Below are 27,075 nucleotides of genomic sequence, written 5' to 3' on the forward strand. Positions count from 1 at the left end.
TAATGACGTTAGCTAGCTTGTGACATTAGCTAGCTGATAACACTAGTTAGTTGATGGGGTTAGCTAGTTTGTGACGTTAGCTAGCTGAAGACGTTAGCTAGTCGATGAGGTGAACGAGCGACTCTGTGTTGATCTGAGGTAGTTTGGCTTCTGTCAAACTTTATGTATTTATTCTTCGGCTATTTTTAAATTTAAATATTGAAACATATCGCCAAAAAAGCCATCAGGATGTGAGTTCTATATTATTTATATTAATACATTATATTAATACATTTTTTTATATTACATTTGACCTTCATTCAATCAGAAGTGATGCTTCAGTGTTCAAATAAACGTAAAAAAAAAAATGTCGCAGAAGGCTGAACTCCAACAGTGCGTGCTGAATCGTCTACTCACAGTACTGAGCTCACATGGGATTATATGTTTTTTTCCTGATGTCTTTTTATCATCTAGCTATCCATCGTCATTTCGTTTTTATCACACTAAATATATTTTTTTAAACAGTTGCCAGCTTGTGTGATGAGAACCGTGCAGTATGAGCAAGAGGTCGACGCAAAAATGAGAGGAAATCGTAAACATCTGACGCAGAAAGAGCATCAGACTTATCATTTCTATTATTGTTTCATTTTATTCCAATGTATTGTATTATTATTAGTAGTAGTAGTAGTAGTAGTAGTATTAGCAGTAGTATAGTGGTACCTTGAACGTCTCGGAGAAATGGGAGTTCGAACAAAAATTTCGAGATTTTTTGCTTCGGATTTCGAACGAAAATCCAGAACTCGAACGCCCCCAAAAAAAACATCACGTGCACAGACCGATCAGTTGAGCCACGACGCCCTTTGTTATTGTGTATAACGCAGCCTCTGTATGCAGACGTGTCCCGTTAGCTACATTTACTGACTGTTTTTTCTTCATATTGAGGTGTAAAACCTTTCCTGTCTCCGCACTGGACCGTGGTAGAGTGTCACAGGGGAGGTGCTGGAGCGCTCACTCCAGGGTTTGATGTCCTGTTGTGGGCTGGAGCTGGGACAGGGATGAGGCCAGTCTGGGACAGAGCGTGACTTGGTTTATGACTTTGTCACAGCCAAACTGCACAGAAGCGCACATTCAGAGCTGGACACGCACCGGGCACCTCTTCACTTCTGGAGAGACCTCACTCACTCGGCAACCCCTCCCACATGCAGCGGCCACACACATAGAGGAACAGCCACCTGCAGCAGACACTCTACATTCACTCCTACAAAAGACTATTTTAAGGCTTGGAACGCATTATTTCTTTTTCCATTCACTGTAATGGGAAAAATCCATTCAGATTTCGAACAAATCGCTTCTCGAACGGCCGTCTGGAACGGATTGTGGTCGAGAACCGAGGTTCCACTGTAGTAGTATTATGTTTTGTTTATTACTTTACGTTGTTCCAAAGCACTTTCTTAGTTTCCTGGAGCCTCACTGACCTTGGCAATAATTGGAAATAAGATTTGCGAACTTTGTCTCGCTACTGACTCAGTTTGTGACACTGACCCCTGCAGACTGCCGTGTGCTCGCCGGTGGTTGCTGGTGTCCTGGTCAGGGGTCCCACTATACTCCTGGCCTTCAGACAGGAGGGAGGGAACCTGGAGGACAGAGGGGAGAACGAGCCCGGTTTTTAACTCTTGTGTCATTTTCCTCCTCCAGAGCTCAGCGTCTGGATATAACCTTCACAGCCTCCTCTCCTCGTCTCATCCCCTCGTTTCATTGGAAGCGGCAGCAGCCGGGATTATGGCCCCTCTCAAGCTTGGCACTGCCGGAGATATATGATCATATTAGCCGAGAGTGATGTCATGCGCTCCGAGACGTTTGTCCTTCGCTTCCCCTCTGTTCCTCTGCAGTCCGTGTCAGCGGAGTCTGTGGAGAGGTCGCCATCTGGCGGTGGCTCCGCGGAGGAGCTGCAGCAATGACGAGTCGATATACTCTTTTCAGAATCAGAGTAGAATTTATTGCCATGGTCAGTGGGGGTTCCACCAACTAGGGAAGTGCTTCGAAATAAAATAAAATAAAATAAAATAAAATAACAAAGGACTTAAGTCTGTTTTTAATTTAATTCAATACCGGCTTGAGGCCATTTATAAAGCAGAAACATCACCTGATCTACGTTTCTCCTCCTGGTGCGTACTGGTTACTGACATGCCCATCTCTCCCCACGGTTCAGACTAGTTCAACAAGCATTTGCTTCCTATAAACGGACGTTTAAAGGCCAAACACACCATCAGGAAATGCCAAAACTCTTAAACAGCTCCAATTAATGATGTCCTTTGTGGTGGAAAGATGCATAAATGCATAAAACGGAGTCATCTGCTGATGGTCCGATCAGCGAGGAGACTTTTCAAACAAGTCCCAAACAAGTTTGTGTGTGCAGAGAGAAGTGACGTGTTGAGTTCCATCTCACGCAGATGAAACTGCTTCTCTCTCTCAGCAGAGGCCACTTCTTTGTTTGTTCTTTTGTAAACCAGAAGTGTGAATGAGGTCTTCCTGCTGAGCAGCAGAGCTTCCTGGTTCAGTGTCAGACATGGCTCTCAAGGTTCACCTCGCGCTCTGTTTGTTCCTCAGCCTCACTGTGCCAGGTAACAACTTCTCTTTCTCTTGGTTTAACTCCTCTGGTCTCTCCTCCCGTCTGGATCCTTTCGTCTGATTTTCATCTCCACTGCTTCAGTTTAAAACCTTTAGCATCGCGGTCACGATAAACAAACGGCTGTTCCAGTGTCTGTGGTGTGTGGAGTGAAGATATCTTTTCTCTTACTGTCATTTCTTCTCCCAGATGGTCGACTCTGGATGCTGCTCTTCTCCGTATCTTCTCTTTTCCAAAGTTCACTTGAGCTTGAACCAAGTCTGAAAACATGAGCTCAAGAACTAACTGCATGAAAGATTCAGTAGGAAGTGAAGAAGACTGTTTAATGAGTGGGAATTTTAATGGTTTCATATTCCATGTTTTGGTGCTTCAGAGGGCAGATGATCGAGCGTTTCTCCTCTCAGTCATTGTTCCTCATTCTTGCTCAGATTCTGCTCAGGCTCCAGACAGACACCCTGATCGTGTCATTAGTTGTTGTCCCTTGATGAAGTTCATTGATTGAAGCTCAACCTCAGGCTCGCAGACCCCAGAGAAGCCCCAGATCCTCTTCTGAGGAGCCCAGTGTGTTGCCATGCTGCACCTGCTGGAGTAACTGTGCCTCTTGTTTTGTAGCCTCTGAAGCTGAGACTGTGTTTGTGAAGACGGGAGAAGATCTACGTCTGGCTGGTCCTGGACCTGTGGACCTGAGCAAGTTGGAACTGTTTTTCTGGCGATACAACAGATCAACCAGAATTGTGAGATTATCTGCAGGAGGAGAACCTGTGATATTTCCTGCTTATGAAGGCAGAGCTGAGTTTGTTAAAGAAACTCATTCATTATTGGTGAGGAGGGTGAACCATGGTGACAGTGGTGACTACACAGCTGTGATAGCTGAAAGTGAAGAGAGAGTCGTAGCAAGATACAGAGTCCAAGTCCTGGGTGAGTGTCTCAGTATTCTCTCTCTTTTGATGTGTCCTGTATTAAAGATGAAGTGAAACGTTTCCACCAGTTTCCTGTTGACCCTCACTGAAGTCCTCTTCAGGACTGTATCTGTGGTGGAGACAGAGCTGAGCCAGAAGACAGAGCTCTCCTGTGGATTCCTCCTCTCACCTGTGGTCTCCAGCCTTGGAGCCACTGAGAGAACAAGGTCAATGATGCAGGAGTTTTCTGGACTCTCTCTCAGAGAGAGAAGCTCAGCCATCCAGGAGAGAGTCAGAGTAGAACCTCAGCTCCTTCACAGTGAGAGATGTGAGCTCAACTCCTTCAAACACCATCAAGCCACCAACAGGAGACCAGAGAACTTGAGGTGCAGAGCCTCGCTTCTCTGTTGTCTCCGCCCTCTTCTGCAGCTCAGCTCCTGCTCAGTTCCAGTGTGGAACCATCACTGTTGAGTCTTGAGTCAGAGCCAGAGGGGCTTCAGTAGAGTCAGGTTCTGCTGGTGAATAGCTGCACTCTTGTTGTGAAACAACAGCAGAGTCATGTGACATCACCAGGTTGCAGCTCTACAGGCTTCACAGCTCATGGTTTGCTCTTCTGTTCCAGATCCAGTGAGTCCAGTTCAGCTGAAGGTGGTTAGCTTCTCTTTGAGTGAGGACACTTATGTCCTCAATGTGACTTGGGGTCCCATCACTAGCTCCTTCACCTGCTATTGTAAAACCTTCAGACTGGATGGAGGTCAGCAGGAGGTCTACCTTTCTGGATCCACTTACCGAATCTACCATCAGAACAGCAACATCATCTGTAACCATAGCAACCAGGTCAGCTGGACCAATGACACGATGCAAATCCTGGATTTCTGCAGTGCAACAGCGGGTGAGATGTTTGACATCAATCAATGCTCTTCATCTCTGACTCCTCTGACTCCTGAGTCAGGTCAGTGACCTGTACTCTCCTACCAAGCTCATCTCTCTCTCTCCCTCTTGCTGCTGCTGTGACGCCTCAGTTGACCACAAACACTGTGAGAGGCTGCAAGTTAGTGTGGTGGGAACCGAAACATCACTGAATGATGGACTGAACTTCATAAGGAAGTGGTCACCGTCCTCACACTGCAGCTCTTCCTCTGCTGCTTCAGTCAGAGACACGCCACAGTCTGTCTTCCACAGTCTTCCCGTCAGTCTGAGGCCTTCATCACACACTTGCTGAAGGACGTCCAGACTCTCTCCTGCACTCTCTTCTTCTCTTACATCAGTCACTGAGGACTTCAGACAGAGTTCATCCATGACCTCTGTGTCGTGACAATATTGTCTTCTAGGATGGATGAGAGTGGAAACGCTGATCTCTGCCTGCGTTTCTTCACAGCTGCTCCCATCAGGTGGACAGTCGTGTTGCTGTGGCTCCAGCTCCTCTTCGTGTTTGTCGGTGTTTGTTTGGTGACGGGAGTCTCCTGCAGGGGGCGCCGTGAGTCAACACAAAGATACACTTGGACACAGTTGCAACATTTGCTAAGTTAATTTACGTCTGCTGAAAATATAAATATTCAATAGAATGTTGAATTATGTTTCAAATCTTGAGCTGCAAAAGTGAGAAGATCATGAATCTGGTATTTTCGAAAGACATTTTGAATATTATGATTAATACAGAGAAAGATTAAACAGAAAAAGACGTGAAAAGACTTTAGAAGGAAAAATGTCATTTTTAATGGCATTGATCAGTTTTAAGAACTGACGAGAGCAATGTGTCACATGACGTAGATGAACCACTGATGACTGGAACTCATTTCTAGGACTCAAGACTGCAGCTGGACTTTCACCAGACTCCACACCAGACCAGACACAGCCACCTCCTGCAGAAGAGACGGTGTACGAACTGGACGACTGACCCGCAGCTGTCGTCATGGAGATCCCACAGGCAAAATCCTAATTCACTCACATAGAATACACCAATGACGTTTCTGTTGCTACGTCGGCTGTTGCCTTCCAGAGCCGGTTAGAAGCCTGGCCGCTGAACTCTGACCCAGATGGAGGTGTGATAGACACTTCCCGCCGATGACAGTGTTTGAAGCGTGACGGTGATCATCTACTGGTGAAGAACTAGCTTGGGCTCTGGTGACTATCTTCGGTGTTATGGTTCTTCTCATGGCAAAGAACATCTGGTCCATATATTCATTGACTAACTTTCATTTCCTTCTGACCACTCACTTCTTTGTGGGTGTCGCTTTAAAAACAACTTGGAGCTGCGACATGTATAAAGAGCATTTGTTGCGAACCGGGCCTGTTTGTGTGCTTTTTTTTCTGTGGTTAATTTCAAATAACTCAATCAGAAATGGTCAGTTTCCTCAGACATTTTTCACTGCCCTCTATGAAAATGAATTTAGTGGGCGTGGCTAGTATTCAGGCGCATTTAAAAGTCCACAAATTACAGCAAGTCTGATCGCTGTGTTTATAAGTCCAGTCTGTTTTTGGTTGCTGAGAGGCAAGTGAGGTCAGCAGTCGTGAAGTACGGGATGAAAACACTGCAGCCGCCACTTCGCAGCTTCATTGTTGCCTCAGGAAAGTGGGTGCTCTTCTGGCCCACATGGAAGCAAAAGTTCTACTCAGTAAAACACACAAACCATCGCCATTTTTATTTTTCATTGAACAAAATGTTAAAAACACTCAAAGTCTTTCCCAAACATTATACACACAAGTAATTCAACAGCTAGCAGTTAACACATTTGCATGTAGCGCTACAAGCACAGGGGTAACATAAACTCAAGCGTTTCCTGAACAGTCTGTGGCTCATAAACATGTAAACTTGTCCGTACAAAAAAACACAAGCTCCAGACTTCATGGACGAACTCACTAAAATGACATTCATACATATAGCAATACTTTCATCTTCATCACAGTGGCAGAGATTCTTATTATAATCAAATAGAAAGTAGAAAAATAATTCTGTAACCATGTTCATCTATGTACATCGACTCATAAGACACGCACAGACAATGAACAGTTCAGTGCAAAGCTAGTCAGGAATGGTTCACTACCTCTCACTCATTTGGACCCGGCTGCCTTGAGGTTCAGCCGACCCACTACGTCCTGGTTGAAAGTTGTTTCAAGCAATTCTTTAGTTCCATGGGAACTTAAAGATGTAACGGCATGAATAAAAGTGCAAGATAACACAAACATTGACATCGTTCATACACAAATACAAGGCTGTACATCATGTTTGACGCACCATTGTCAAATCAAAAAGGCATCGAGTGAAAGTGAGGACATTTGGGTTTAGAGACCGGGTTCTTGAAATAAATCAAGGAACATGTTTGTTTTTTTTTTGTTTTTGTTTTTTTGTGTATATATATATATATATATATATATATATATATATATATATATATATATATATATATAGTTAGTCATAGAGTAATAATAATAATTAATAAATGATAAAATAAAATAAATATTTAACATTGGAAATGCTCAAGGCGACTGTACAAACCTGAAAACAATGAAAAGCAGACTAGAACAATAAAAAAGTGAAAAGGCTATCGAAGTTTGGAGTAAACAGAGATTGAAAGGAGGCTATAGTTTTATAATAGCATAACAGAGAGCAAGAGAGCAAGCTTGACTGTCTCAAAACAGTGACAGAGGAAGCAGGATGCTGTGTGTGGCGAAACAAAAAAAAGCCAAAATAGCGTAAGTGACAACAGACCTCCAGTCTCACTAGCATCACTGTCGTGACGTTGAGGATTTCTAGCAAGTCTTTGAATTGCATTGATCACTATTTATATTTATATTATTGATACTTGTTCATTGGAATTCATTCATAACATACGTTTAGAATTTTTGAATATAATAAGTAATGTAACCTTTATCATTGGAGTCACATGACACGATTGAAGGTGCTGGAAATCAATTTTTACAAACATCTCTCTTTTCTCAAACTGACAAGGTCTATTAATCTGTCAATTGTTAAGACCTAATTTTGTCCACCTGAGGCCACTGTATTCAATGGCCGGTGTTCACGGGAGAGTGAGCTAGTGTGGATCGAGCTCAAATGGTTCAGGAGTACGTTCCTTTCACTGACTACACAGTTAGATAATGCCTTGACCTGACTAGCGTGTGGTCTCGGAAACCTGCCCTGCCACGATCCCCTCTCCCTTGTTTCAAATATACTGGGCTGCACCAGAAGAGTTCTGGGCAGGTGTGAAGGGAATTACAGCCTGTGGAGGGCGCTGTCTCCTGTTCTGCGCTTGTCCACTTGAGCGTACGTCGTCTCAGGCAAGGCGGCCTTTTGTTCAGGGGCCGGTCTGGAGGGTCCTGTGTGGAATTCCACCAAGGCGTAAGTGGAGTTCGGCGAAGGTCCAGATTCAGGTTCTGTGCGGTTGCTCGGGTTCGAGTCCTGCAGCGAAGGAAACTCAGATCAGTTGTCTCCTCAGAGAAGCATGGAGTTGCACAGGGCTCAACCTTTGGTCCCGCGGAGTTAAACAAGCAAAGAAGGAACCTCATGACACTGAACATTATCACCGTCGCACCACTCGTGTATCTCCAGACCTCCACTTCTGTCTGCCATCATTTCCTTCAAGCAACTCAAGTGAAACAAAAAGAGGAATATCGAGGAATGAATGCCATTACATCCGTGCTTTGTATCGTCTATTTCTTTCTTAGATCAGAAATCTAAAGAAGCGTAACATTTATTTTAATAAAATGGATCTATTTTTGTCCTTTGAATCAGTGTGTTTTCACCTAAAAAAAATCATATTTATGACGATATAATTACAATACGCTAGAAGAAGCAGGTAATAGGAGGCAGGTGAGAGGAGGGAGTTCTATGTCATATGTGCTCCGCCCTCTAACGGCTTTCGCTATTGGTTAAACCACCTCGAGGCACCGGCCTCGGCTCTGAGACTTGAATAGCTCTCCACCCATGAAGGCACCTCCCACCACGTATAAAACACCTCCACACGCTTCATCCGAACCCAGTGTTTAGACCGAGGGTCCTTACTGCCTCCTGTCGGTGGCAAGTATCGATGCTGAGGGCGTTCTATTCCCCGCCTCATCAGACTGACCATGAAGCTGGGATGCACCTGTTATGGCCTCTAGCTTGTGACATCAGTGGGACGAGAAGTTTCCGTCTGACTGACAGGCTGTTTGTGTCACGTTTCGGGGAACGTGGAGTGACTGTCATATGTAGAAGTACGTGGAGCTGGACCCAAGTGCAAGTGGTGAAGGTTACAGTGAGGCAGGAGCGAGTTAAAAATATTTAATAATTAAACAAACAGAAACTCAACAGAAAGCGTCACCGAACCGGGAGAAACTAAGATGAATGTACAAGGAACCGAGAATATACTACAATCACAAATGAAACCAGGAAGCACACGGAAACAGGAAGAAACAAAACACTAACTCAGGCACCAGGGTTAAACACAGAAAAATGCAAAATAAGCTAGTTAGCAAACAGAACGAGAAACCGAACACAGGAGAGCCACGAGAATCAGGAGTTACCACGGGGAAGGGAACAATGAGAGAAACGCAGGAACTAGGAGAGACGATCACAGGGAGCAATGAGAAGGTGATGATCTGGCAAACGTTGCTGGAGTCCAGGTGTTTTTGTAATCAGTTCATCAGGGGTTAATCGGCTCCAGCCGTGTGCCAAAGGAACAGAGGGAGAAAAGCAAAACCAGGACTCCCTAAAATAAAAGCAGAGCCATGACAGTTTGTCTGTTACGGAGGAAATCTGAAGGGCACTGGATTTGTACGACCATCTCTACTGCTTATGAAGCCGAGGGCTCTGTGGCCCCAGAGGGCCAGAAATGTATGACGAAATTCAGAGACATAATGTTGCAGAGTTGCGCTTTTCACTGAATGTGTTGTTAGAATGTTGTACATATAGTTATAATGTAACCCTAACAAGAACAATTCTTAGTAAATTACAGAAGACTATAGATAAGTCAGGATTTAAAAACAGAAAAAGCAAGTACCTTCTTGGTTTAACAGGAAATGGAAGCATTGTTAGCATTAGCATCAGCAGAGAGTAGCTTAGCATTGTGGCAGGATGTTGCGATGATGTTTCAAAAGTGTGCTACTTGAGTAACAGACTGGTTTCAGACAATGTTTTATGACGGACAGTGGGTTAAAGAGGCTCGAATGGCTGGACTGTTACTGTCCGATCGATCTTCACGAAGCACTCACCTCTGGTTGGTCATAGACTTGCTCGCTCTGTTCTTCGCTGGTCTTTTTGTTATCTGTGGACGTTTGAGAAATCAGATTCAGTTCAGTGGGCGCTCTCTCTCTCTCTTGCATGGGTCTCACTCGGAGGCAGGTGAGGACACTGGCTTCATCACTATCACATGTATTGACGTGTTGTCATGGTCATGACACAGGTGAGTGAGATCTTTGGATTCATGACTCAGAAGAAGGATCAAGCTAGGATGAGCTGTGAATGGTGAGGAGAGATGGAAGGTCAGGTCAGGACTTACGTCGTTTTTTGTAACAGACAATTCCACACGTTAAACCACCAACAACAAGAAGAACAGCGATGAGGATCACGAGCCAAAAGGGGAAAGACCGAGGACAGACTGTAAAGATTAAGAAAAAAAAAGTGCTGCGATCAGAACTCACTGAACAAAACACAACAATGTTCAACATTCATTTTGCTTTTTCAGTTCAATCACTGAGAAGGGAAAATCATTATTTATGAATTTCTGTTGAACTTCGACTTTTATTTTATTCAAGCTTTTGAGGTTTTTGTTCAGAATTGTTCCAGATCTTTCGGTGTATTTTCATTTCTTCAAACCCAGATCATGGTTAAACACTCTTATACCAGCACAGGAGCAAAGTAACCTCGCAGAACCCAGATGTCCACCTCCTCCAGTCAGTGGACGATGGAGCTGCATGTTTCTGAGGAACGAGACTGATGGTTGGAAGTGATTCTCCTCACCCAGTGTACAGTGATCCCTGACAGCCTGTGTGTCATTGGTCCAGCTGACCTGGTTGCTCTGGTTACAGATGATGTTGCTGTTCTGATGGTAGATTCGGTAAGTGGATCCAGAAAGGTTGACCTCCTGCTGACCTCCGTCTTGGCTGAAGGTTTTACAATTGTTGGTGAAGGAGCTAGTGATGGGACCACAAGTCACGTTGAGGACACAAGTGTCCTCACTCTGAGAGATGCTAACCACCCTCAGCTGAATTCTCACTGGACTCACTGGATCTGGAACAGAAGAGCAAACCATGAGCTGTGAAGCCTGTAGCGCTGCAACCTGGTGATGTCACATGACTCTGCTGTTGTTTCACAACAAGAGTGCAGCTGTTCACCAGCAGAACCTGACTCTACTGAAGAGCTTTGTCTGCTGGCACAGCTCTGTCTCCACCACAGATACAGTCCTGAAGAGGACTCATGGGTCAACAGGAAACTGGTGGAAACGTTTGGCTTCATCTTTAATGCAGGACACATCAAAAGAGAGAGAATACTGAGACACTCACCCAGGACTTGGACTCTGTATCTTGCTACTTCTCTCTCTTTACTTTCAGCTATCACAGCTGTGTAGTCACCACTGTCACTATGGTTCACCCTCTTCACCAGTAATGAATGAGTTTCTTTAACAAATTCAGCTCTGCCTTCATAAGCAGGAAATATCGCAGGTTCTCCTCCTGGAGATAACCTCACAATGCTGGTTGTTCTGTTGTATCGCCAGAAAAACAGTTCCAACTTGCTCAGGTCCACAGGTCCAGGACCAGCCAGACGTAGATCTTCTCCCGTCTTCACAAACACAGTCTCAGCTTCAGAGGCTACAAAACAAGAGACACAGTTACTCCTTATGTCCGGCCCAGACAGGTGCAGCACGACAACATGGGTTCTTCCCTCAACCAGGTCCATCGCCTCACTAGTTTTTCAGTCACAGGTCACTCGTGCCGCTCGGCACTTTCACCCTGGTCTACAGGTTACTGATCCTAACATTTCTCCACTTTGTTTTCTTTTGAGAACCTTGGTTCCACACTAAGAAGCTCTGATCCTCATCTCTGCCTCCTAATCCGACTAGATTTGCCCATGAAAGAGAAATAAAAGTCTGAGACTGAGGTGCACTGTCACGTGTGCTGAAACTAACAGGCAAAAATAGACCCAAAACTCTGGACTGTACATGTTGCAAAAATAAAATAAAAATCCCAGCCCTGACAGTCATGTTCAGACCTCAGTTTTCAAACGTCCCAGAATTCGAACAAAAATTTTGAGATTTTTTTGCTTTCCAACGATTTCCAACGAAAATCCAGAACTCGAACGCCCCCCAAAAAAAGCTGGAAAAACCATAACGTGCTCAGCTGACCCATCCCATTCATTGTAATGGGAAAAAACGATTCAGATTTCGAACAAATCACTTCTCTAACGGCGGTCTGGAACGGATTGTGGTTGAGAACTGAGGTACCAGTGTATTCGGTTTTTTTTTTTTTTTTCATTTTGCATTGGACTCGGTGAAAGGGACCCAATCCGTATCGCCCGGCTGGATACAGCAATGCGGCATTATAGCCATGAAGGGACCTGGTTTTGATTGTTCAAAATGCTGGATGAGTTTATCCAAATTTCAAGATGGAAGAAATTCATGCACCTTTGTTTTCCAGTCTTTATACAGAACTGCTGTATTATACTTTAATACTTCTCACGCACAAATAAGTGACTGTGTGACTTATGTTTTTTAGTACTCAATATGTGAGGAGACACGCCGCATGCGTTCACATGGAAACAACTTTTTAAGAATTGAGGTATTGTGACAGTGGTCAGAAAATTGTTGATCAAACATTTAATTTAATACGGTCTTTGGTCATTTAGTGTGCGTTGGTTTGTTTTTCTGGCAGTAGATTCATGTGTGAACGACTCTGAGTAAAAATTTTTGTTAACTACTTCAGTCTGGTGTCAGGAACTCACACGTGCTTGTGTTCCTGATGTGTGACCTTCAGGTTCTTGAAACATTTGACCAACATTAAAAAAATAAATACTGTAAAGAAATAAAAATAGAAAAGTTAAAATGGCTCAAAATGTAATATACCTAATACATCTTAAGCTGATTCATGTCTGTAGAAATCTCTAATTCAAGTCAAAGTCTAATTCTCTAAGTCAATTTCTTTCACATAAAAAAAAAATAAAAATAGAGATGGACCTAATTGAAAAGGCTGAATCAAATTTAAAATGCTTGGCTGTAAACCAAATAATACTGAATACAGAATATCCAAAGGGTTTTTATTTTTTATTTTTTGAAAGCAATGCATAAATAGTTGAGAAAACATTAGCGTACGGTTGTCAAAGACAGTTATTGTTTTGATTTGTTATGTCTCAGACTTTTCTTTTTAAATAATAATAATAAGGTAGAAAATGACAAAAAAAAAGTGCATGGCGTGGGGAGTCGGTGCTGTCACCGCTGAAGCAGAGGATTGTGTTGCCAGATTTTTCATTGCACTTCGAGAATGGGGACGTGGGTTGCCAGAATTTAGCGGCGTCGCAGAGCACATTACAGAGCCCCACACCTGAGATGGCAAAATAAATAAAATTGTGGCCACAAACCAAGTGAAACGTGCATGTAAAATACTAATATGAGCGAACAAAATGTATGTGTGGTCACATAATACATGATACGGTGATGCGGCTCCATGAACGCACAGGTTTATGATCACAAATCACACGCCACTATGGTGTTTTTTTGCACCAAATATTGACATTGGCTTGTGTTATTTATAAATTCTCTGCAACACATCTGATTGGGGAAGACATATAAAGTATTAATAAACTAAGTACTGGCTTACTTACGGTCAGCACTCTGCAACGATGGTGATGATTACAGGGAACTTTCTGTGTCTTTTCCAGGGTAAAAACTATTCAGTCTTAACAAGACACTGGTTGATACTTGATAATTATTAATTACTAATTCAATGAGTGCATATGTGAATACGTAGTTTATTAAGGGAAACAACTGAATGAAACACATCTACAAAGCCTGATCACAGATAAAAAGATAGAAAGAAAAATAATGAATATAACATAACCTCTGGAAAATTAGGAGAGATGTGGTGTTGGAAAATATACTAAAATAAATTCAATAAAAAAACGACTGGTGTGTGGAGATAGCAGCTTTATCTCCCTCTACAGATATAGACGAAGACGCGCGCTTCAGTGGATGACTTTCAAGTTTTGAAAAGTTTCACAGATCAGAGGTGGAGGGTTTTGAGTGAAGCAGGCAAACAAACCACACGAGTAAAGAGTGTTTAGTGGAATTCTATCTACTTTGTCGAGCATCTATTTCCTCTGCAAGCAGCATTGCACATTTCCTCTTTTGTTCTCCGTCGCTTCTCTACAGCTCTTGTAAAATGTCCACTATTACTACGACTACTGTGCCTTGTAGCTGTGGTGAAAAACATCCAGCAGGGAGACCAGATGTAAACAGCATACACTGAAAACATCAGACAAGTCGTACAAGAACGATACCTGGTTTATTTGTTATTCCACAAGTACAGCTACTTGTTAGCAAAAGTACATCACTGGACAAGTGCTGCAGCTTCAAAACAAAGTCTGCAACAAGCGTGGATGAATGAAAATGAAAATATTTACCTTGTGGGGCCAGAAACACACAGAGAAGGAGTAGAACCAGAGACATGACTGAATTCTTCCGGTATCTGAGGGGAGGTTACATTCAGTGTATCCCCCCACCCACACATTCAAACTGCATAAGTCACCATGAGATGAAAATATTCTGCCAAATATGGAAAACCAACTCTCTTCCAAAAGTGTCCAGAATCCTGAGCTATGAAAGGTAGATGGAACAACTGAGTTACAATTGCAGGTTACGTGCGATGCTTTTTCTGTCAGTTCCTGTTTCCATCAACTCACGCGACCATAGGTTTCCATCCTCGCGTTGGTGTAGCGGCTTCCTCGATGGTTAGTGCCGTGATTAGTGCGCCTACTACAGTTCCAGACGCCGGTTCCACTCTGCACCCGATGCCCTGTGTATGTCACACATTGCTGATGCGGACACTCAGAGGGGCATCGCGGCCCCGCCCCCGTTCATCCTCCCTGTAGCTCTGCTCCAGGCGAATTTTCTCTGGGTTTGAAGTCTCTTGGACAGTTGCCCCTCCGTTGCTCTGATACGCATGTTTGGGACCCTCCGGTTTAAATATGGGCATGGTCTTTGTCTTGGCCACCTTGTCAAAAAAGGCAAAGTCCGCCACGTACTTTCCGGAGGGCGAGAGGGAGACGACCGGGGGGAACTCGTAGCCCCACAGGATCTCATCTGGAAGGTAGGAGGTGCGAACCTGGCAGGTGGCGGACGTCGGCTCTATTGTAGCGCTCATGATGATGAGCAGCTCGAAGTCGGCCAGCTCTGGGTCGGACCAACCTCCACCTAGTCCAGGAGAGAGAGAGGGTCACTAGCGGTTTATGAACAAACCTAAACATGATTATTGGTCTTTGGTGAGTTGAATTTGGGACTGAGCTCAACCAGATGATGTGTCTTCGCCTCGGTTTTAAAGGAAGACAAGGTTTTCCTTTCCCTGACCACTTACTGCTAGATCCAAAGTCCACATTGGATCTAGAGTCCACACAAGTCTCTTTAGGCAAGGCTCAGGTTCGGTCAGGTGCCTAGCCAGTCGACGGTCCGTCACACTCACCCTTGGCGGCCCAAGCTCTCAGAGGGCTGGTGTCGTCGATGACGTGGTAGAACGTGAGGGGGAGGATGAGGAAGGGGCTGTCACTCGACGTGTCCACTTGGAAAGGCACGTTCCTCTGGTCAAGGCGAACCGTCTCGCCCTCCTTGGTCAGAGAGGACTGGAGCAACTTCCCCGTGACCTGGAGGAGCCAGAGTTCAGCGCTGCTCAAGAGGAGACGCCCGTGGTTGAGATTACCTGGCAGCCAATGAGGAGACTCTTGCGCATGTTCGCCACTCGGATCATCAGACAGGGTCTGCCCTCGTGGGTGGACACCACAGCGTGCTGACTGAACTTCACCGTCTCGCCACGCTTCTTTGGCCGAGCAACCTGAACGACAGCATCCGTTTTTTTGGCTTTGAGAACTTTACTACTGTGAACATAACTAAACTACTGAGAAGTAATGAATATCAATCATCTGATAGTTGATTCTTACAGAACGCACTCGCGTAAACGCCAGCAAAACATGCTAGCAAAGCCAAGCCTTCTTCATCGAGTACATCTTACACCAAGTCACTTGACTTGGATAACGTTGAAAAATCTGGTGAAAGCTGATTCATTCCCAACATCTGGATGAAAAGTGTTATATAAATATAAATCATTTTTTATCACGCTAAAGCTGAACTCATTGGCCAATGAATCACACAGTCTGTATCTAAATGTAGCTTAAAGTACGATGTTATCAACACCAGAGTGGCCATTACATTTAGAACAGGCATAAAATGCATGATTCATTTCCCATAAATCGCAAGTTAACTCTGCTTTAGTGTGATTAATTAGGATTTTTAAAAATGTGATGTATTAAATAGAATCAGCCAGACCAATAAACTGAACGCTCAATTGGCAAAGAACATCATCAAACTTCTTCTAAAATTATTTTTTATTAACTTTTTTTAAAAATGGTATGAAAAGTGAAAGTTTAAAAAAAAGAAAAATACTCACTTGACTCACAAATAAAAGAAAATATAAGTCACCATAAGTCACCAACTGATTACATTTTTTGTTGTTGAATAACAAATGAAAAACAAAATTACATGAAGAAATAACATCAAAAGAAACAAAAAGTTAATACTGGATGTTCACAAAAAGGTTTACTTGAGCAAAACAAAATAAATGCATTGACACAATAAAATTATTGAGAGAGAAACACAATAACTGAAAGCAATTGCAAAATCAGTAAAATAGGAAACATAAAAAGTTGAAGTCTCAAGTCAAGTCTCATGTAAGCCGTGCTACACCTCCAGCCTCGTTCATACGAGGCAGAAGCCCTGTAGCGCGCTCATTTGCTAAGTTTCAGTTTCGTAGATAGGCACAGTTTGCCGGCACAAGCGGCAGAAGAAACATGTCAGAGGTTTGAGGTCTGAGTGCACCTGCGCCTGCACTCTTGCTGCTGAAGGTCATGATGGCACAAGCTAAGCTGAATTCTGATTGGATAAAAACTCTAGATAAAAACAATCACCTAGAAACCTAGAAAAACAACACTGGGATATACTTTGACATGAGTATGATTATTATATATACGATACATGAAAGATCTTTTGGGAAAATGCATTGAAAATGAAATTCACGTGTGTCATAAGTATGCTCCTAATTCCTGGTTATGTTGGCCAGCAGAGAAGGTCTGGCTGGCTCCCACGCCTTCAAGAAAAGTGGTAACGTTAATATTAATATTTTCATAGAAAGAGGTGAAGAAGCGGGTGCAGGCAGGATGGAATCATTGGAGAAAAGTGTCAGGTGTGATGTGTGACAAAAGGGTGTCGGCAAGGATGAAAGGGAAAGTGTCCAAAAGGGTGGTGAGGCCAGCAACGTTGTATGGTTTGGAAACAGTGGCACTGAGGAAAAGACAGGAGGCAGAGCTGGAGGTAGCAGAGATGAAGATGCTGAGCTTCTCTCTGGGAGCAGGATGGATAGGATCAGAGGGACAGCACATGTGCTCAGGTGTTTAGGAGACCAAGTCAGAGAGGCTCGATGGAGATGGTTTGGACATGTACAGAGGACAGACTGCACCGCAGTGGTCAGTACCTTGGCCAAGAAGGTTCCGGTGATGAAGATCTCCATCAGCATGGTGATGACCAGCTGGATGATGAGCAGTACGATGGCCGCCGGACATTCCTCTGTGATGCAGCGGAACCCGTAACCAATGGTGGTCTGGGACTCCAGCGAGAAGAGGAAGGCCCCTGTTAGCGACTGCATCTGCATCACACACGGCGTGTGATTGGACGGCGGGTCGAACTCTGGAAGGCATGAATTCAGAACAGGTCAAGCAGCTCCAGGGTCTCAGTCTTCAAACCTCACCCAGCAGGTCTCCGTGCACCAGCGCCACCAGGTACCACAGCACCCCGAACAGGAACCAGGTCCCGGCGAACGTGGCGGTGAAGAGGAAGAACTTGTAGCGCCACTGCATGTCCACGAACGTCGTCCAGAGGTCTCGCATGTACAGGGCGCCACGGCCGCTGACGTGTTCAATACGAATGTTGCTGCGGCCATCTTTGGACAGGACACGCCTCCTCTTCCTGAGCGCCGCCCCGCCGCTAGTTGCTCCGCCCAGCAGCGGCTTCAAAACATCCGTCTGGGTCTGGGAATGGCAAACCTTCTGGGGAGAGGAGCTACGGGACGACGGAGGTGTGGCAGGCGTCATCTGCGAAAGAAGACCAGGTTTGCTCTGTTATTTGGGTCACTTCCTGTTTACTCTGACCTGGAGCAGCCGACACGACGACACACATGCTTTCACAGAGGTACACAAAAACACACTTCAAACTATTTACAAACACTATATGACAAAACATACATCCTAATGCACTGACACTTCAGAGCACTTAGGTAAAGATACACCAAAACTCACTCTATACATAACACACACACACTTGAGCACCTTTTTTGCTTCAAAACACACATGTGCATAATATGTGCTCGATTTGTGTTGTCATTTGAAGAACAGAAGTGAGACTACACTTCTCAGACGTGCAGGAAGTTACTCAGTAAGAGCCACACTTCCTCCCACAGTTTTGACTCACCACTTCCTATGTGAAGAAGGAGACGAGTGAGAAGGTTTGAAGGTGTCTCTTGAGTGTCCACTCGCGGACCTTTACTGCATGGTACTGTATTTGTCACGCTCACTTAAGCCCCATAACATTCTCCTCCGAGAAGAGACCAAAAAACAGACTTCATTCGGGGGAAGATGTCTGACAAGACTGAAGCTTGAATGGGTCAATTAAGAAACCTTGTCCCTTAAGGAGATAAAATCGATTCTTGGAAACCAGAGACGGATGAGAAAGTTCAGCAGGAACAAGATGATCTTGTCTCTCTTTGAATCGCTTCACCTTTGAGGTGGAGTCTTGAGAAGATTTGGGAACAAGCTGAGAAGGCAGATAAAACTCATTACGGAACAGACCCCAAGACACTTGCACTCCTCCAGCTGGGAGTATCTCATCTCCACCCTGCTACCACAGCGAGTCACAAATACACTTCCCCTATATTCAACTTCATCGGTCAAGAACAACTGATTCACTCTGTATATTTACGTGTGAGTCACAGTCACACAATTCTATCATACACATATGATCAGGGAAAGTTGGAGGCGTTGGGGCTTTTTTACAGACAAAGTTCGGGGTCTTTCACGTTTGTCCCTACGACTCAAAATAGTGTTGCATTGTTGCGTAACGAAATCTGCTTTAATTGCGCCTTTGTTTTGGGATTATGCAAGGGTGAGCCCCTGAAATGCCTTGTAATTACAAAACACCATTCAGGACTTCACAGTTGGCTGATGTTTGCCCGCCGCTCACACACACACACACACGCACAAACACACACTTCGGACCGACCTCCCAAGCACGACTCATCCATCCTAATTGTGACGCCACAACTTTTGGAATTTGCCTAAGTAATCCATTTTTTTAAACATCAAACTTTTCCCTCCACACAAAGTAAAAGCTGAAAGATCCTGTCCGTCTCTTTCTTTCCGCTCTCCTTTTCCTCCCTCCTTCCTTCCTTCGCTCGCTGTGTGTACACAGGAATGCTTTGTTAGTGTGGCAGATAAAAGAAACAAAAGATGCCATTGACAAAAACGACTGTGCTCGTCGGTGTGTGTGAATGTGTGCGTGCAATTTCATGTGTATTTCTGTGGCCATATTTGAGTATGTGTGTGTGCAATTATTCAAGAATGAGTGGACAGCTATACATCTGTCGGTTTGACAGAGAGACGAGAGAAAAGGAAACAGAGAGAACAGCAGAGAGGAAGGAGATCTGTGACAAAAGACCTAGTTAGTATTCCAGAGTGAAGCGTAATCCCTTCCTTCACACACACACACACACTCGCACACACACCTGGCTCCTGACCCCCATTATTACTTCACTCCCCCTCTAACTTTACCACCTTTTTGAATCTTTTCGGAAATGCACTCCAAAGTTGAAGAGACTCATCACCAGTGGACAGTAAAGTTATTATCTGTTGCTGGTTTTCAAAAGTCAGAGTTCCACAAGACTTTAAGATCCGTCCCCTTCTGTTTCTTTTGGTCTGACTCTGGGGGGTGAAATGAAAATGGAGGTTTTCTCCCAACTGGGAATCAAGGGACAAACGAGTCAGCAGGCGAATGTCTGGTCAATCGTTGGCTTGGAAGCCATGGACGTGCTGAGGTCTTGCTGTTACCATGTGACTGGTTTGTCCATCCAGGTCGCACCTCCCTCGATGGAATGGCCTTGCAGCCAACGAAGGGGTATCAGGTGCAGGTCAGGTTTGCTCGTGGACCAGGGTTCAAATATGATCCCTTCCAAACCATAGGTCTGTCCCACCGTCCTAGATGAAGGGTATCAGACAAACACCTGGGTGCAGACTTAGACTCACCAAAGAGCCATTTGTGAAAGGGCATATAGTCTGGGTCTCTTCTGGAAAATTCCCCGCAGGAGACCAGTTTTGACAGCAAACCCTTGCTTCACATCTTGATGGCTAGATTAGGTGAGTAAGGCCAGTGGGCATTGGCTGTGGGGGGATCCAAGGGATAGACACGGGAAGGTTCCACCGCCTGGAACCATTGGACAAAAGAGTCTGTGGCCCAGGATTGAGCCGGGATAGGTGGGGATCCAGGACTGCATTGGTGAACCAAGTTCTGCCTGAACTCCTGTAGGTTCTGTCGGTCTCTCTGGCTTCCACAAGGCTGGGGAAGTGGGCGAGGTATTGGATAGGGATTTTTCCCAATGGCCCAATATACTAGTCAGTGCTGAGGAGAATCAATGGACGAGGTACTGGACTTGCAGATGAAGGGGCAATATTGGTTTGGTGGCAAGTGCCACTGGCATAGCAAGCCATCCTCCCATCTCAGGCGAGAGATGGGAAAACGGTGGACGCATGCCGGGTACTCAAAGTGGTCTTGATTAGGGACGCACCGATACCCAAACATTTTCTTGAATTAAACATTTGCGTAAAACTATGATGAACCTTAAAATCCTTCTGAATGTCTTCATGTTGCTTTGTTGCTTGGTCTGTGCTTCCCTCGCAGCAGAGGTGGAGCAGGTCAGAAATCGGCTGATCCCATGACTGTCTGGTCGGACAGACACACAGGTGGACCTAATAAAAGCTCCACTGTTGAGAGTTCTTGAGGCAAATGTGCAATTAAAACTACGATCATGGACTATACTGTAGGCATCCACACTTGAATGGCCAAGTGCTGTGCTTTGGTTTCAGTTTCATACAGCGCGGAGCTGCAGCCCATGCAGGGATTTTACGTCTCGCTCTCAGTAAAATGCGAATAACATCAACACATCGCGTTGTATTATGACATTTTCCCAGATTTGCGTCTTTTTCACAGGTTGATTTCTTGCCTGTAGGTTCCTCTCCACTCCAACTTGAAGCGGTGCTGTGCATCGCTCCGCGAGAAATAGAATCCTTTCCGATTTGAAGCACACGGTAACGTTTGGTAAGAATTTTGTTTAAATAAATACCAAGTTGGTAATTCGACATTAAGTCATTTTTACCTTATACTGAAAGCATGACAAGTGTTATCCAACAGGATGGGGAGAAGGTTTATACACTGGCATCGCCTTGGTTGATACCCAAAGCGTTGAAACCATAAAAGTTGGATGAGTGCATCCCTAGTCTGAGTGGGCAGGATATTCAGTCAACACTCGGCAGTATTCAACAAGTACTTGTTGAAACTGATGCCGCACAGCGGAAAGCAATAGAAGGCTGATTTCCTGTGGTGATCAAGGCCTTGAGAGCAAGATAAGCAAGAAGGCACGAGAACTTTCTGGACAAGCATACTGTCATCTTCCTGTGTGCTGAGTTCCCTCAGTGGAAACAATAAACAAAAAAATAAACTCCAACCGTGAATTCCATGTGATGATGTGTCATCATCACCTTTTATTGTTAGGTTTTAACTAGTCATCACCCACGACGCTCTTCCATTTCCTGACCTTTTGTAGTGTGATCACAGTCACACCATGATCCACGCTCACGCTAAGACATTTATCTCTCATGCGACGTTCTTAATTTAGCACATGGGGGAAGCTGCTAACCAAGAAGTATGTTCAAGTTTGGCCACTGAAGATTCCACTGAAGGGTTTTTTTTTTGGTCGAAACTAGACAGACATTTCTTGATAAATGCAAAAATAGAGAAGCACAAATATATTGAGGTCGACTTTGGGATTCCAAAACCAGCAATTTTTTTTTTTTTTGGAAACAAAACCGAACGATGGACACATATTTACAGTGATCACAAGCATCACAACAATCGGAAACAAAACAAAAATTATCAAAAGCCTTTCATTTAAGGACAAATGTTACTAAAACATAAATATAAAAAATCTGTGTCAATACAACACAAAAAAAACACTGTAAATCCCCAAAACAAATGAAATCATACTCAGTTTCACTCAGTCACACACTTCAAATCACAATGGACATAAACTCCGTAAAAACTTATTCACTAAAGACACAGAAATATTAAAAGAAAGTGGCAAAAAGAAGAAGATTCACATAGACTTAAGAAAAAAATACAACTCGTGTTCTTGTTTGCTTTGACAGAAAAAAATAATTTTATATTATGGTGGAGAGACAAAGCCCTTTTGAATGTAGCCATTAGTGCAGAGTTGCTATTCCGCTACATATTTGCTGCGGCTAACCTATAGATGCTAAAGCGGCCGATGTGTTCAAACCCAAGGACTGGGCTGAGGTCTTGACTCTCTCGAGGTTTCAGGTGGTTTTGTGGGTTCATCTGAAGTCTGGAGTTTAGTGGAGCCGGGAGTCGTTCTCTTACCTTCCAGCTGAACCTGAGTGACCCAAGAGAAGCTTCAGCGTTTCCTCCACATGTCACTCGTGTTATCGATGGAGGGCTCCTGCAGGAGAGCGGGACACGAGTCGGGAGAGGGGCCGCCTCACAGATTCCCCCCAAAGTGCCAGGACTTGGCTTTATAAGCGCGTCTCTCTCTCCCACTCATTCCCTGCGTCCCTCTCCCGCCTGCTCCCCGGTGGCGTCCGGCTCACGTTTTTTTCTGGCCACGACTCAAACCATGGTCAGCGATCGCAACGCCACCTCAATTAAAGGAGGTTTTTACATTTTGATCGGGGCTCCACTAGTCACACGTGCACATGCACATGTTTGGGGCCTAACGTGCACGTTCTCGCCCCAAAACAGCTCTCACTCCACACACACACACACACACTTTCGGGGGGTCCCACAGAGCCCCCTATTCATGAGCTGGGCACCCCGCGTTTGTCCAAGAGCGGCTGAACGCAGCGTCCTGAAACACAGAGCGGAACATTCGTGAGGTGAATTTGAGCCTGTGGGAAGTGACCAAGCGTTATTTCCCTGAGAGTCTTCACTGCTTCACCTGCAGCAAAGGAGAAGTTGTGAGTCCGGTCACATCGTGTGCTTCACCTCTGTGATATATTCATGCAAACAGGAAGTTTATTTGTGTTTAACAGCCACTGTGAAACAGGAACTGAGACTGAAAAACACATGCGCCAACATACATCTGAATCGCTTGTTCAAGACTGAAAGCACACAAGATAAAGAGACAAAAGAACATTACACATATATTAAAAATATACCAAAACTCTCACAAAAAAGTTTCTTTTTTTTTTGTTTTTTTTGTGTGAAAAGGTGTTAACATGTGTGTACGTGTCTCAACCTCTTCACCTCAACACATCATGGAGAGATGTAAGACACATGAGCACATAACTTTCAAATACTAATCTATTTACGTATTTTATGAGGCTGTTTTGCGTCTTACCAATTCCAATGAGGCTGCTTTAAAGAGTGAAAAAGCAAAGTACACAATGCAGTGGTACCTCGGTTTTCGAACTTCCCGGACTTCGAACAAATTGGAGTTTGAACAAAAATTTAGAGATTTTTTTTGTTTTGGATTTCGAACAAAAATCCAGAACTCGAACGCCCCTGAAAAAAGCGTGCGTGGACCGATCAGCTGACCCATGACGTGCTTTGTTATTGTCTGCCTCTGTATGCAGACGTGTCCCGTTAGCTACATTTACTGACTGTTTTTTCTTCACATTGAGGTGTAAAACCTTTCCTGTCTCCGCACTGGACCGTGGTAGAGTGTCACAGGGGAGGTGCTCGCTCTCCACACCTCCACTTCAGTGTTTGATGTCCTGTTGTGGGCTGGTGCTGGGACAGGGATGAGGCGAGTCTGGGACAGAGCGTGACTTGGTTTATGACTTTGTCACAGCCAAACTGCACAGAAGCGCACATTCAGAGCTGGACACGCACCGGGCACCTCTTCACTTCTGGAGAGACGTCACTCACTCGGCAACCCCTCCCACATGCAGCGGCCACACACATAGAGGAACAGCCACCTGGAGCACACACTCTACATTCACTCCTACAAAAGACTATTTTAAGGCTTGGAACGCATTATTTCTTTTTCCATACATTGTAATGGGAAAAATCGATTCAGATTTCGAACAAATCACTTCTCGAACGGCCGTCTGGAACGGATTGGGGTCGAAGAACCGAGGTGTACTTCTGTATGGGTTGTGTTAAAAAGGATGTGGACAAAAAACGCAAAATAAAAAATTATAAAAACACAGTGAAACACAATGGTTAAACACTCCCCAGGCAAGTGAAAATAAACTCAGCAGAAACACATGCACAAAAGCCCGCCCTCCAAAAAAATAAGTCCAGAAAACACGTCGTAAGAACAGAAGAGTTTGTGTTTTGTTTTGGTGAAAAGCAAGTGAGTTTGTTTTGCAGTCGGGGCTGGAGTGTCGTCACGTGTCGTCATGCATCTCCGTCATGGGTTTTAGTGTTTGCTTTGTCACTGTCGCCGGCATGCGACCAACATGGTGATGAGGATGGAGAATCAGCTGCTCCCTACTTCCTCTGCTGAGTGTGAGTGTGTGTCCAGGGGTCAGCGGGTGCTGTTGGCTGCCTCTGGTGATGCTGGACTCACCTCTGCGACGCTCACGTGCATCTTTGTTTCCCTTCCTTCCTTCCTTCCATCTGTCTTCTTCTCGCCCTCTCCTCGGTCAGATGAGAGTTTTGTTTCCTCATGTTCGTGGATCAAAGATATTTTGACCGCCTCAGAAGACTGCTACACTTGGAGAAGCAGTGAAGGCCACGCAGCTGTTCTCAGTGACCTCCACCTGCTCAGTGACATCATGAAAGCGAACAAACATAAATCACATTAAGACCCTTTTTTCTTCCCTTTTCACTATATTTCACATTTTTTATTAGTAAACTTTTTCTTTTTAATGAAAAAAATGTGTTTTATTTTGTAATAGAAACTCATTTTCATCATTTTCAAATTTTCATTTCTAGTTTTACCCCATAATTGTTGGCTATTTATGCAGGTTAAAATGTGAAGGGTACATTCATTTTATTATGTTTTATTTCTTTAATAATTGTGTTTTTCCCTAAGCTGCTTTCAACGTTTCTTTAAACGCTGCAATAATTGTCCGTTTCGTTCTGATTTCTACGGAGTCCCGGACGTGACAAAATGTAATCGTGGCCAAGAAATAAATAAAACGCGAGGAATTCGTGGAAACGAAGTACTAAATTGTGTGTGAAAATAGATTAAAACGAAACGAAGTACCAGGGGTCCGTAGAGTTGATCACAATATTGTAGTTTTATTTTAATCCGCTTCAGATTAACGTCACTGAGTATTTGTTCTTTGCGTTTACGGCCGCTAGAGGGAGCTGCCTGCTCGGACCAGAGTGGGAGCCTTCAGTACTTTTTAAACAGAGCACGCGGACACACGCACGCGCTTCACTCTGGCGTTTCCTCTCTATTCGCTACAGCTGGACACGTCAGAGAAGACTGCGCACGTCACAAAGAAAATACACATTAGACGGCAAGTCTTCCGTAGAATACTTTTTGCAGTTCCATTTTAATCCAGCAGGCGGGAGTAGAGAGCCGAAAGTACGGCTCTAAAACACACGCTGAGTTTGCTTTTTAATTTCACCTTACGACAATGTCCAGCGTGTTTTTGTTCCTCAGTTTTTTTAAGTTTTGTGAATTTAATTCAACTTCTGCTGAGAAAGAAACACCTGCTTTGACTGAGGGAATGAAGGTGTGAATGGAGGAGTGGTGACTCTACTCCTGGCACATCCATTCTTTTGCTGTGTTTCTGTATTCATCTCATCATCAATAAAGTTTGGCTCTCCAGTTTGAAGCCGCCGAGCAGCTCACGCTGGCGGCTCCTTTTCCCCTGCGTGACACAAAAGGCCAGACGAGTGTGTGAATACAAAACAGCTGTTGCATAACATGGCGGCCCACAACAGTGGCCGCTCTGTGCGGCCGACACACACTCGCTCACGCGCACGGATCACTTCTTCCTGGATGCTTATTCATTTAGGGCTCGCCGCCTCTGCCAACTAGTTTCACCACTGACTCATAACCTGCCAGCCGGGGCATGTGAGGTCTCCACTGGAGGAGTCCAGTCAACTGCACAAGGAGGCGAGAGCCTGAGCGTGGCCTCTCATTAGAAAGGCTTATGAGAAGCATCTCCTGGTTTATCTCTAATACCTTCAAAAGGCTGTCTTGTGATCCTTTCATCTGGCCACGGTGGTCATGTGAGGCGCCACCGTCACATGGCGGTCGTGACCACAGCAGCGCTCCCTTGTTCGGGACTCGCCAGCATCTCATCTGTGCCTCACCTGAAACTGGATTCTAGCAACTGCTAGAAAAAAAGAGGTTCCTACCTAGCAACCTAGCAGTTGCTAACATTAGCAACTGCGAGGAGCTGTTTTTTGCTTGGATCCAGAATCAAAGGTGATTCAGGACGGGGTATTTGGGCGCCCCCTATGGCCAAAGACGTGTTGGCATCTTCCCAGGGCAGAAAGCATGTACGTTCAATACGAGCTGCATTCCGAAAACTTCTGATCGTATAACAGTTTTAGTTCGTCTGTGGTGCACGACGTTTCGTTACGACCGTTTTCGAGCCTGCACATGGAGGCAGGTGCGACAGGAAGTTGACAAGTCATCACTGTAACGGCTGCTACTGTCACACTTCAGTTTTTAAAGTGTAGCCTTTAGCTCACACTACCTATTTCGGAAGCAGTTCATCGTACACTACCACAGTAATTTGGAAACCATGACCAGTGGCTTTCCTTTGTCTAAGATTCGAATCATTTGACTCAGATCTCTGACTCCAAGTCACTCTCTTTGGAAAAGAGCCAGTTCCTGGCCACAGATGTGCAGCAGACTGTCTGGCTCCACACCCTGTAATCACTGAGACCCACCGCCGTCGGACTCCCATCAAAACATCCACGTAAAAAACATTTTCCACGTGTAAACAGACAGTAGTGCTGGTTAGTGCGGGGCTACCGACCCTCCCCCGCTCGCTGCAGACCCCCGACTCAGCTCGCTGAGGTCAGCACGGCCTGGCAGAGGAACCGGAGCGGAAATAACGTGGTCCAAATGACGGTCCATAAAGAAACACTC

At 44.7% G+C, this 27,075-nt stretch overlaps 3 protein-coding genes across 4 annotated transcripts; 1 reads left to right on the forward strand and 2 right to left on the reverse strand.

Moving 5' to 3' along the window:
* Positions 1-2,467: 2,467 nt before the first annotated feature.
* On the forward strand, positions 2,468-5,750 carry LOC128769855 (uncharacterized). The gene is made up of 5 exons (XM_053883890.1): positions 2,468-2,600; positions 3,218-3,523; positions 4,127-4,396; positions 4,883-4,981; positions 5,307-5,750. Exons 1-5 carry the CDS (start codon positions 2,546-2,548, stop codon positions 5,399-5,401), a joined length of 825 nt encoding a protein of 274 aa, XP_053739865.1. The 5' UTR covers positions 2,468-2,545; the 3' UTR covers positions 5,402-5,750.
* A 356-nt stretch (positions 5,751-6,106) lies between these two features.
* Positions 6,107-14,236, reverse strand: LOC128769801 (uncharacterized). Of its 2 annotated transcripts, none has more exons than XM_053883784.1 (6): positions 14,093-14,236; positions 10,984-11,289; positions 10,442-10,711; positions 9,981-10,079; positions 9,694-9,746; positions 6,107-7,903 (listed from the first exon to the last, which is right to left on the reverse strand). In XM_053883784.1, exons 1-6 carry the CDS (start codon positions 14,136-14,138, stop codon positions 7,718-7,720), a joined length of 960 nt encoding a protein of 319 aa, XP_053739759.1. In that variant the 5' UTR covers positions 14,139-14,236; the 3' UTR covers positions 6,107-7,717. The 2 variants fall into 2 exon arrangements, with proteins under 2 accessions (XP_053739759.1, XP_053739760.1); XM_053883785.1 differs by lacking the exon at positions 6,107-7,903 and adding an exon at positions 7,956-9,191.
* LOC128769800 (ATP-sensitive inward rectifier potassium channel 10) lies at positions 11,299-22,830 on the reverse strand. Its single transcript, XM_053883783.1, has 6 exons — positions 22,431-22,830; positions 17,479-17,821; positions 17,206-17,417; positions 15,382-15,513; positions 15,148-15,325; positions 11,299-14,882 (listed from the first exon to the last, which is right to left on the reverse strand). The coding sequence occupies exons 2-6, from the start codon at positions 17,819-17,821 to the stop codon at positions 14,494-14,496; spliced, it is 1,254 nt and encodes a 417-aa protein (XP_053739758.1). The 5' UTR covers positions 22,431-22,830; the 3' UTR covers positions 11,299-14,493.
* Positions 22,831-27,075: the final 4,245 nt, after the last annotated feature.

The sequence above is a fragment of the Synchiropus splendidus genome, chromosome 13, assembly GCF_027744825.2.
Source record: "Synchiropus splendidus isolate RoL2022-P1 chromosome 13, RoL_Sspl_1.0, whole genome shotgun sequence".
NCBI classification, from domain to species: Eukaryota; Metazoa; Chordata; class Actinopteri; order Syngnathiformes; family Callionymidae; genus Synchiropus; species Synchiropus splendidus.

What these genes read in the sequence shown, in the direction of transcription:
- LOC128769855 (XM_053883890.1), top strand. Translation starts at nt 2,546, where the DNA reads ATGGCTCTCAAGGTTCACCTCGCGCTCTGTTTGTTCCTCAGCCTCACT. An exon ending in CCTCAGCCTCACTGTGCCAG is followed by an intron (nt 2,601 to 3,217) that starts GTAACAACTTCT and finishes CTTGTTTTGTAG; the next exon opens with CCTCTGAAGCTGAGACTGTG. An exon ending in TTTCTGCAGTGCAACAGCGG is followed by an intron (nt 4,397 to 4,882) that starts GTGAGATGTTTG and finishes GTTTCTTCACAG; the next exon opens with CTGCTCCCATCAGGTGGACA.
- LOC128769801 (XM_053883784.1), bottom strand. Translation starts at nt 14,138, where the DNA reads ATGTCTCTGGTTCTACTCCTTCTCTGTGTGTTTCTGGCCCCACAAG. An exon ending in ATACAGAGTCCAAGTCCTGG is followed by an intron (nt 10,712 to 10,983) that starts GTGAGTGTCTCA and finishes CTTCTGTTCCAG; the next exon opens with ATCCAGTGAGTCCAGTGAGA. An exon ending in AAGTCTATGACCAACCAGAG is followed by an intron (nt 7,904 to 9,693) that starts GTGAGTGCTTCG and finishes CCTTCGCTGCAG; the next exon opens with GACTCGAACCCGAGCAACCG.
- LOC128769800 (XM_053883783.1), bottom strand. Translation starts at nt 17,821, where the DNA reads ATGACGCCTGCCACACCTCCGTCGTCCCGTAGCTCCTCTCCCCAGAAG. An exon ending in GGTGCACGGAGACCTGCTGG is followed by an intron (nt 17,418 to 17,478) that starts GTGAGGTTTGAA and finishes CATGCCTTCCAG; the next exon opens with AGTTCGACCCGCCGTCCAAT. An exon ending in CCGGAACCTTCTTGGCCAAG is followed by an intron (nt 15,514 to 17,205) that starts GTACTGACCACT and finishes GCTGTCGTTCAG; the next exon opens with GTTGCTCGGCCAAAGAAGCG.